At 34.7% G+C, this 11,617-nt stretch overlaps 1 protein-coding gene across 1 annotated transcript; it reads left to right on the top strand.

Annotated features, from left to right (window-relative positions):
• The first annotated feature begins 9,907 nt into the window (after positions 1-9,907).
• LOC131077702 (uncharacterized) lies at positions 9,908-10,525 on the top strand. The gene has a single exon (XM_058015244.1). It carries the CDS (start codon positions 9,908-9,910, stop codon positions 10,523-10,525), a length of 618 nt encoding a protein of 205 aa, XP_057871227.1.
• Positions 10,526-11,617: the final 1,092 nt, after the last annotated feature.

Genomic DNA, 11,617 nt, shown 5'->3' with positions numbered 1-11,617 from the left:
AATGAGAAAAATTGATTTTTAATTGGAAAGCAATTTAATTGTAATAGTTAGAAAAGAATTAATTTTGAGAATTTTTTTTTTAAATAAAAATTTTAATTCCCAAAAATGGAATTTTGGTCAACTCTTCCATATAACCTAAAATTTTGGGAATTTTGGAGGATGAAATTTTTTTGTGGGAAAATATTTTTGGAAATTTGGGGGTTTGGAGGAGGAGGAACTTCTTGAGCCTACAGGTTGGGCTCCTCACTGAATCTTTTCCAGGATTGCTCTAAGAGGTAAGATTTTGGTTTATATTTTGGTTCTTTGCTTATCAGAAATTGTTTTGGATTTTGAGGAAATCTGTTTGTGGAGATTAAAAATAAATAAAAATCTCAGCTATTGGGGAAAAATGATACAGTTGTGTTTGTAATTCCCATCCAATCCCTTCTTGTTCTATTTCCATTTCAATTCTGGATTATGGTTGCTCTGGTTGTTTTTAAAATAAAAAAACAAACAAACTTGAGAATGGCTGTTCTTCAATGAAATTTGTTAAAATTCTAAGTTAATGCCTTCTCATTCAAGTTTTAAATCAGAAATATCTGCTGTTGGTTGATATATGGATGTTAATCAAATTTTATTTGGCCAATATGCTGTTGGTCTTTGGAGAAATTTTCCCCTTCCCTGTTCTGGATAGTTTAAAAATATATCAATGGGGTTTTGGTTTTAAAATATATATATATATATATATATATATATATATATATATATATATATATATATATATATATATATATTTCTGTTAGTCTCTGGGAGACTATTTTTTTTGACTGTGTAAAACACAGTAAACAGCTTGTGTGAAAAATGAAAATCATTTAAAAAAAAAGAAAATTTTATATAGTTTATTGGGGAGCTGCGCACCCCAAGGGAGCTGCGTGCTTCCCTTTGGGAACAGCAGCGCTCCCTTAAGCGAAAGTTGCGTGCTCCCTTGGGGAAGCAACGCTTTCCCTTTGGGGGCTGCGTGGGCTTCCCTTGGGGGACCACGTGGGGTCCACGTGGAAACCCCCCCTCTTTTAATTTGTTTATTTATTTATTTATTTTTTTTGTTAAGAAAAAAAAAATAGATTAATAAATAAATTTATTAAATTAAGAGTATTTTGGGTTAAAATAAAGTTTTCAATTATTTATTAATTATTTTATATATATATTATTAATGGGAATTAATTTATATATATAAAATAATCGATATTTAATTTGAGATTTGTGTAATGCAATAATTATTAGTGAAATATATTTTATTAATAAAGATTAATAATTATATATTAACTAATAATTAATTAGGTTATTGTGCACTATCAGTCGTTAATTGTGTATATTTTATTTATCGTGGAATAATAAATATACTCTTTAATTAACAGTTAATTTTTGGATTCCCTTATATATTTATATTTCCGTGATCCGTATAGAGCAACTGGGCTTGGAAATATGATACTGTAGAGGTTGATATCGAACCAGTATGTCAGTGATGTTTTAATTGGAGATTTAATATCTTATTTAATTGATTAATGGTTATCTGAGTTTTATTAATATGAATTTGGTTTAAGAACTCATTATGGCTTAATATGTCTGTTCGATGCTATGAACATCAGTGAGTTAGAAAACCAAGAACAACCTATACCTAGATGAGGTAGATAACTGCTTTAATATAGACTCTGTGGAAAATCTTGATCGACTTTTAATGTTTAGATCAATTCGGAAAGATTGTATTTGTTGAATATTACCTATGCGAGTTTAATTTCTGTATTTGCTTTTAAATTATGAAATGGCAAGAGTGCTTTGTTTGATAGGTCCCTGTCGTATGGATTGACTTGGGGTACCTATTTCTGTCCTCAGTTTTGAGTTGATTGTTGTTTTGTGGTTGTGTCGTAATTGGTCATATCCTTTGTGTAGGTGTCGAATGATGAGTCGTGTTTGACCAGATGGTTGTCCTCTCCTTCTTGAACTCCATTCGTCTGACCATGCCTATTCCTTGGGTTTGAGTTCGTCTGAGTTTAGTCTAGTGTCATATGGGAAAGTGGCTTTCGATTGGGGGCCGCGCCCAAAGTGGCTGCTGGGTAACCCGTCGAAAGTGAGTCTAATAAGTGATAACCTAACAGTAGATTAGAATGTAATCTCTAAGTAAGATAATTGTGCCTCACACATGGGTCGAGTGCTATCATAGATTCGACATGCTGTGAGAAGGCCTGTAATGGCAAACCACCATCCTTGTCTTCACGAGAGGATGTGTGGGTCCACATGAGGCTTGGATGGGCCGGAGGCTCGGATTAGGTTACCAGGGTAACCCAGTGTATGGGGCCGGGACCTATGAAGACCTGCCATGGTAACCATACCAGGTTGTGTGATGACACTTGTCCCTACGTTCGCTAGTGTGTTGTCGTTTTGTCTTGTTAGGAGTACCTTTGTGGGTTGTCCTTTTGTCTCTGCCCTTGTGAGTATCGATTTCATGTTAGACCTTGGGTGGTGATGACTCAATTTTATGGATGCTCTTCTGGACCTTTGTATTAGCTTTGATTATGTTCAGCTGGATCCTTTCCTTATCAAGGATCGTTCATGTATTATTGACCGATGCGGTCATTTGTATATTGTTTATATTTAGCCTTATCGGCCGGATTGTAATGGTGTAACCTCTTGTATTCTTAACTTTATTAATTATCAGAGGGGTCTTGCAGTTGAGCAGACCTGGAGATTTAGCCCTTTAGGGGTGAACTCCGAGATCATTATGGTGTTATGTGATGTATTCTCTTATGTTTCCTTTATTCAGCTTTATCATGTATGAATAGCTTACATTAGAATATATAAGTGGATAAGATGGAATTAACTTTAAATGCTTATATTCAGTCCTTTCTTGAATGCCATGTTGATCGAATGCATAAGTGGTTTAGATGAGATTTATCGTAGATGCGTGTATGTAATCGTCTTTTAAATGCAGTAAATTGGAGTATGAAAGAATGTATCTTAGAGTAATGGAATATATTCAGTTGTTGTTAAGGAAATTAAGTATGCTTGAAAAGATCTCTTATGTTTATGATGAAATTCTAGTGTGTTAGAATATTAGATGTATGGCTTGTATTTTTATGAAAAGCTTGAATGAAGATTATGAATAGATCTTAATGGTTGAATCCTTGCTTGTGAATTATACTTCCATCTTCTGAAAGAAATTATCCTGATTAAGAATTATCTCGTTATTAAGATAATCAGCTTATTGGATTAATTGTGTGAGTTAAGTGAATTGTGGAATTTAAGTAATCTCGTTGGGAAACTCTTTAGGTGTTAGTTGATGTCTTCCGCTTTGTAATTCTGAGTCTTTGATATCTTGTTGCATCTTATGTGGTGTAGTTTTTAAAAAAAAAATTATTGCTCTCTATTCTTGTTTTTTTGGCTTATCCCTTCGGGGTTTCCTGGCGGGGCATTACAATGGAGGAGGAGGATTACTTGCAAGTACATCTACCCTTCAAGTTTGTATTACTAGATTGTGAAAAAAAAGAACTCATGGAGGCTTCTCATACTAGTGATATTAATGTTCTATAATATTTTGTAATTATGAAAAATTTGTACAAAGTAATGGTGTAAATATTGCTGAATAAACTATAATAAAAAATGTCCAATTTTTGCAAAACATGTGTATTACTTTGATATTGTTATGAACAATATTTGAGTTAAGTTCAAAGTTAAACTTAGTGTCTAATAAATACTTAATTAAAATCTAGTTGATAAAAGTAGCCATCTTGGTTCACACTAGAGTCATGCGAGAGGAAGCCAGGAGGAGTTAAATTCTTTTGAGAATCCAATAGCTAAGTTGGACTAGATTTTGACCACTCTTAATGAAATCAAGGAAAATGTGAATACTTTAGAGAAAGAAGTGATAGGTAAAAGTAGGCGTGGGGAAAATGATGATGATAAAGAATCTTAGGACAAAGGGGATGAAAATATACACAAATATAACAACTAGAGTGAACATAGGGGGGGCAAATCTGATACTAGAACTTGTGACAAATGAAAAATCAACTTGCTCTAGAACCATTTAGGGACATGAAAAAAAGTGATGTTCCCTAAGTTTAATAGTACAATATCTAGAGATTTAATAGAGGCATGATTAATTAAAATGGAAAAGTATTTTGAAATCAAGAATTATTTAGAGGTGACCAAGGCAATGTGGGGTGCCTACTAGTTGGCAGGTGAAGCATCCTCTTGGTGGATGAAAAAGAAGATGGAACTAGGATTAAGTTCCTCCAATCTAGAACATGAGACCAATTTGTGGTCATCTTTAGGCAAAAGTTGCTACTCCAACATTATTTTGATTATAAATTAATAGACTTCTAGAATCTATGATAAGGGGACTTGACTATGGTTGAGTATTGGGAAAATTTTCCTAGAACTTCTTAAATATGTACCCAATATAAAAGGGATGAAAGATCTAGGATCAATAAGTTAAAATTATGGGACTAAATAATCAAATTGGCAGAGAGGTTGATGTATATGGTCCCACTACTATGGACCAAGTGTTTGAGAAGGCTATTAAATAGGAACATAAATTGAAATTAATCTCTGCATAAGAATTGTAAAATATATAAGTGGTCATTAAAGTCATCCAAACCTTTCAATAAAAGAAATGATAAATAGGAAGCAATAAGGATGAATGATAAAGGATTTGAGAATAACAAAAATGAACACAAAAATGATAAGAAGAATACTAACAACTTCAAGATAAATGGTAACAATTTGGGTAGGCCTATAAAAAAATGAGGACTTCTTGGAGGATGTTTCACATGTGGAGGTGATCATTATGCAAATCAATGCCCAAATAAGAACCAAGGGGTTCAACAATGAGTCAATCTTATAGCATCTCAATTGACAACCTTCAAATAGAGAATTCATGTAGCCCTAGATAACCATCAAGCGAAGTATCTAATTACACCTATACAGATAACATGCATTTTATTTGGATTTCCAATTTCAATTTTAATTGACATTGGTGCGATAAAAAAATTTATCATATAAAAAGTTAAAGGAAATTTCCTAGAAGAGCTGGATATATGGCTAAATTGTCATCAATTGAATATGCTAACTAAACAAAAGCTTAGGTAAAGAAAATCCTATTTCAAGCCAGGGTTGATCTTATAAGTTTTTCAACCAAAGTAAACCTATATGTAGCCCTTATAGGTTCCTATGATGTCATCTTAGGGATCAACTGGTTATGGAAGCATTGGGCCAAGGTAGACTATTTTGCAAAAATAGTAGTGTATAGATGTAAGAAACAAAGTTTTCCTTTAAGGAACTCAATGAGAAGTTAAGATTAGACAAATTTCTACTATGCAACTAAGGAGGGCTAAGAAAAGAGGGTGTTATCCTTTTGTAGTCAAGATATAAGAACTTACAAAATTCAGGGAGCTTACTATTATTAAAGACTTGATAATTTATGAATCTTTGAAGCTGTATAGCTTGGAGAAGAGGATCCTTGTGATTAAAGTGGATTATTTGAAGAGAAATATCCTTATTTTCAATATTTTTATATGTATTTCCTAAACAGATTCCTTGGTTACCTTTGAAGAGAGATTTTGATTTCTCCATTAACCTAATTTTAGGTTTTGAACCAATATCGAAGGAATCTTACCATATGACCACTATTAAATTGATGGAGTGGAAGGCTCAATTGCAAGAACTATTGGTAAAAGGATTAATTATGACCTATTGTGGATGTGCAAGATATGACCCTAGAAGCAAAAAATTAAGATCTAAATTCAATAGCCTGGTATGGAGAATTGGTATAGAATATGACAAATCCACTTGCACCATTGGATTGACGTTGTAATGAACATTCTGATAATATCTCGTTTGTACGATTTTGGTTTCATATGACCAAGTTATGGCCAAGAAACCAATTGCATGTCAATTAGGATTTAGAAGGATTGAAGGGTAAATTCCAAAAATGGAATATTTAAAAAAATGGAAAATTTCTAAAAATGGAAAAACTGCCAAAATTGGAAAAATTTCAAAAAAGGAAATTTTTTAAAAATGATTTTTTAAATTTTTTTTTGATGCAGGTACAAGATGACTCAGGTGCAAGTATTTCCATGTGGATTTTTTTGCCTCATAAAATTTTCCCTCAACCAAATTGACCTAGAACTCGAATTTTGACAAAATGACAACCAATCTTAGGGTTTTTGGGCATTTTGAGCATGATGGTGATCTCCATTTTTATTTAAAATGATTAATTTTTTTGTTGATGTCTAAAGATCATCTCAAAAAATATGCCCACTTCCATACCCACATAGAAGGCAAACCTAGTGACCCTACAATGCTTTTGATAAAAGAAATTCTCAAAGCTTGAGGAGGGGTTTGTTGAATGCATGATTTGATGCCATGTTGAATTTTGCAACACAAGCTTGCAATATCAAACAAAAAATAAGAACACCTTCCACAAAAGAGAGTAGCAAGAAAGATATGCTTTTTCTTCAAAAGAAAAGATTACAAAATGAAAGATATAATGCATAAAGGCTTGCCTTATAGAAATAAAGAGATGCCCTATTCCTAAAATTAGAAGAATTAAAGTAAAGCATGGAGGAGCTAAATAAAGCTCAACTAAAGATAAACTAAAGTATTGCTAAGTGAACTTAAACTAGAAAAGAATAAGTCTAGATAGGAAAGCCTAACTCTAGATAAAAAAGCATAACTCTAGCTAAAATGATTTAACATAATCAACTAAAGGACCTATATGGGAAGAACCCAAATCCCTTAGACAACTATGGTACCTATTCAAGTTAATTTGTATTGATTTATTTTCTTGAGTTTTGAAAATTAATTATATGTAACACATTCTAATTAAATTTAAATAAATCAATTTATAATATTGTAAGAATCATCTTTGGGAGTTTAATATTTTTTTTTTTATATAAAAATTAATATTATCATAATTTAAATCTAGGTCTCATATTATATTAAGACCAAATAAAGTTGTGATAACAATTAAAGTAATTTAAGATATTAAATGATAAAATAATGTAGGAAAACTATTATTGTTAAGGATACCTAAAAGATATAAATTATGCTTAACAAATACTTCTCCTTACTTCCATATACCTTTTCTTTCTTAAAAAAGATTCAATTTTTTTTCAATTTCCTTCATAAAATGATAAAACATCGTAGAATATTTACCATACCTGTTTAAAACTTTTATTAATAATAATTAATAAATAAATAATTAATAACTCTTTCTTGCATAATAAAAAAAAAAGCGAAAATGTGCGAAAATTGGCAGCGAAGGCATTGAGCGATTTTTCCATCCCGAATACCTCTGAGGAAATCTCTGGATCTTATCCATCAATTTTTTTTTTCGAGCAAATTAAATATGCGCTCAGGATTTGCAACCCGGGGATTAGGGCTCCCCTGCCTCATGAGTAGTCGGAATGGCAAGTGGTGAAACCTAGAAGGTCTCGTAGGGCAGCCATGAAAAACCCTCCAAGGGTTGTGAATGGCAAGGAATGCAGCCAAGGTAATACTAAGCCAACTATCTCCAATAGGTTTAATCAGCTGCAGAATCTTGAGGAAGGTTTCATAAAACCAGATCCCCGGGTTAGCCTTTACTCTGAAATTGATAGAAGAAGTAGAATTAACAATCACAATAGGCTGGTTGGAATTCAATCCAGCCTTAAGGCTTCTATAGGCAAGGGCAAGATAGCTTCAATGCCTCCTAAACCCTCAATGGAGGAATTAGGTTCAATCAGGGACCCTAACTTAGACCTGGCTAACATTTTAGAGATCAATGAGAATTTGGTCAAGAGGATTCAACAATCTTGCAAGGCCTTCAAAGTTTTTGCGAGATGGCGGGGACTTGGAACTCCATCAAAGGCTATTGCAGATTGGTTTATGTCGTCCTTCAAATGGATAGTAAGTATAGCTATCCTGTCTGAGGGTTTTTTGTATATTGATTGCGGTAATACAATACACAAGGAGGAATTCTTAACAGGTAAATCTTTGACTTTCAAAGGTTTTTCTTTTAATTTTTTAGAATGGCTTCCAGATTTTAACCCTAATAAAATACAATCTTTAAAGATAGATAGACCAGTTTTGATACCTAACCTACTAGTAGAATTTATGGACATCGAAATTATTAGGAAAATGGGTAATCATATTGGCAAATTTGTAGAAATTAGTGACAAGTATAGGAAATATGCAAACTATGTTATGATAATTAATATGGATATTAGTGTTAAAACCTTAAAACCTATTGAAATTAAATCAAGGGTGTCGTCTTTCCTTATCTATCTTGAATTTTACAAAGGAATTTTAGATGTAGACCCTTTATCGATCCCACTTCAGCCTCCTCCTCAATTGAGATCTAGCAAGATTCCTGGGGCAGACATTAGTTTCAATTTGGAGAAGGGAGGGTTTGTGATTAGGGAAGTCCTCTGCCATCTAGGCTTATTGGGGAAATAGAAGAAGGGGAATTCATCATGGACAAGAGAAGGGAAGATTGGCTGATCCCCTCTTCTCCAAGCTTCCAAGAGGAATCCTCTTTGGATAAACTAGGCAAAATTTCTAATTTGGAGACTCCCCTTGTCATGAAGGAAAATCTCCCCCCTGCTTCTATTGATGGGTTGGGTGGGGAAATAGATGCTATTCCTCTTTCCTCTGATCAGGCTACAAGATTAGAAGATTGCAACAACTCTAATGGCTCTCCCCATTGGAAGGTTGGCTCTATTAATGAGGATAGGGCAGATCAGGAGGAGGATCTAGCCCACAAAGAGGAAGAGGTCAACTACAATATTAACTATCTCTGTGACTCAGTCACTAAGAAAATCATGGATAAATTGCTGGATGAAATTTTTGTCAAGGAAGAGCTTCATCTTTAGAAAAAAATACTAAGAAAAGAAATTCTGGCTTTCTCCCCTCCTCTTGTGGTCTCAAACATGGAGGAACTTTTTCTAGATTTAAATAATAAGGAAAATGAAACCTTAGGCATCAAACTTTCAGTAGCTGATAAATCCACCCTAGATTGTGCCAAGTTCTACAAAAAGAGAGGCAAGAAATCCCTATTAGAGCTACGAGCTAATGATGGCTCTGCGGAAGGTCAGGTTAAACTCATGGACATGTTTCAAGCAGGGAAGGGGAAGGTCCTTCCCAAGGCACCATGAAAGTCATTTCATGGAATGTTAGGGGTTTAAATGCTCCTAGCAAGCAGAGGCTAGTCAAACATTGTCTATCCTCTTTTAGCCCAGAATTAGTCTTGCTTCAAGAGACCAAATTGGGAGATGTAGACTTAGCTCCCTTTGGCAAGCGATTAGGCTTTAGACAGATTATAGGGATCCTAGCCAATGGGGCCTCTGGAGTACTAGCTATTATCTGGGACCCTCATAGTATCCTTCTTTCTCCTTTGGTATCTAACCACAATTGGATGAGTGGGAGGGTAACTTGTCTCAAAAACAATCTAGATTTTGTCATTATTAATGTGTATGGGCCAATCCTTAATGGGGATAAAAGAAGAGTTTGGGAGGAAATTGAGAATTTTACGAGCACCCTCAGTTAGGTATGTTTTTTAGGTGGGGACTTTAACACAATTCTACATCAACATGAGAAGCGGGAAGGCTTAGGTATTATGCTCGGGCTTCTCTAGACTTTGTAGATTGGTTCCATCGGAGTGGTATGCTAGAGATAAACATGGTTAAGGATGCCTTTACTTGGAATAACTGTAGGTTAGGATTTAACAACATTGCAGAGAAATTGGATAGATTCTTTGTATTGGGAAGCCTCATTAACTTTCCCTTTACTCTGGAAGCCTCAATTCTACCCTTTTCAGGATCAGATCACTTTCCCATTTTACTTGACATTCAGGGGGAAGTTGGCCCAAAGAGATCTCCTTTTAAATTCGAAAAATATGTGGCTGAAGGACGATCACATCCTGGAGCTTCTAAAAGAATGGTGGTATGGGGCCAAGGTCTCTGGGTCTGGGATCTTTAATGTTGCTAACAAACTTAAGATTATTAAGCAGAATCTCATCCAATGGAATAAGAAGCACTTTGGTAATATCTTTGACAATAAAGCTCAAGTGGAAGCTGTGCTCGTAGAAGTCAATGAGGAAGTAATGAGATTTGGGATGGATGAGAGTTTGTTTCTCAAAGAAATGAAACTCCTGGTGGATCATGAATCTATTCTTACCAAAGAAGAAGTCTTTTGGAAACAAAAATCTAGAGAGACTTGGTTGGAGGAGGGTGACAAGAATACCAAATTTTTCCACAATAGTGTTAGTATGAGAAGAGTTAGAAACCACATCTCCAAAATTAAGTTAAGTGATGGCTCAGAGGTGGCTAATCCTAAAACCATTGTGAAAGAGGTTGTTGATTTCTTTTCTCTTATTCTAAACTCTGATTGGAGCCCTCACAGCTCTGTCCAAGATAGGTTTATTAATAGCATCCCTAAGCTTCTGAATAAGGAGAATTCTGATTCTCTAATTGCCAAATTCTCTTTAGCAAAAGTAGAGGCAGCTCTTAAGTAGATGAGCCCAGATAAATCCCCTGGGCCGAATGGCTTTCCGACTAGCTTCTTCCAAAAATGTTGGCCCTTCCTAGGTGAGGAGGTTACGACAACTCTGGAAGGAATGAGAAACTTAGGCAACATCCTCAAAGAAATCAATAACACCTTTTTGGCCCTTATCCCAGAAAAGGATAAATCGGAGTGTTATGATGAGTTCCAAACTATAGCCCTATGCAATACTATTTATAAACTTTTCTCTAAAACTCTAGCTAATCGGCTTTAGAAACTCCTTCCCATGCTGATTAGTGGGGAACATACATGTTTTGTCCCTGGAAGATCTATTTACGATGGGGTCATTATAGCTCAGGAGGCTATCCACTATGTCCAGAAGAATGGAAACCCTAGTATGCTCTTAAAGCTAGACATTAGGAAAGCATATGACAAGGTGAATTGGATATTTCTATGTAGATAATTAGAAGCTTTTGGTTTCCCCGCAACATGGATCAATTTGATTTTTGAATGTATCTCCACGCCTAAATTCTCTGTTCTGATCAATGGCACCCCTGAAGGATTTTTCAGTTCTTCTAGGGGTTTGAGATAGGGAGACCCCCTATCCCCTTTTCTCTTTATCATTATGGCTGAGTCCTTGGATAGATCTATTTCTAGAGCTAGGGAGGTCGGTAAGGTGACGAGGATTATAATTACCAGTAACCTTGACCCTATAACACATCAACAATTTGTGGATGACACTATGTTATATGGGCATAGTGATCTAGGTGAGGTCCAGGATTTTAAGAAAATCTTGGACTCCTACTCAAAGGCCTCTGGTCAAGAAATCAATCCGGCTAAATCAGAAGTCTTCTTTTCTAATACTCAAGCAAGTTTACAAAATAACATTTGTGGTATTTTGAATTTCAATCTAGGTAGTCTCCCCTGTAAGTATCTTGGCCTGCCCTTGGATAAGGGCTTTGGGTCTTTTAATTTGTGGGATGGAGTAGTAGAAAAGATAAAAAATATAATAGCAACCTGGAAAGGAAACTGGCTATCCTCAATGGGCAGAGCTACATTGGTTAAATCGGTTCTGGCTGCTATGCCTATCTACCAACTTTCTTGT

This window comes from Cryptomeria japonica, chromosome 8 (assembly GCF_030272615.1).
Source record: "Cryptomeria japonica chromosome 8, Sugi_1.0, whole genome shotgun sequence".
NCBI lineage: Eukaryota > Viridiplantae > Streptophyta > Pinopsida > Cupressales > Cupressaceae > Cryptomeria > Cryptomeria japonica.
Note: the sequence above shows the minus strand (reverse complement) of the source record. Positions and strands in the feature narration are given on the sequence as shown.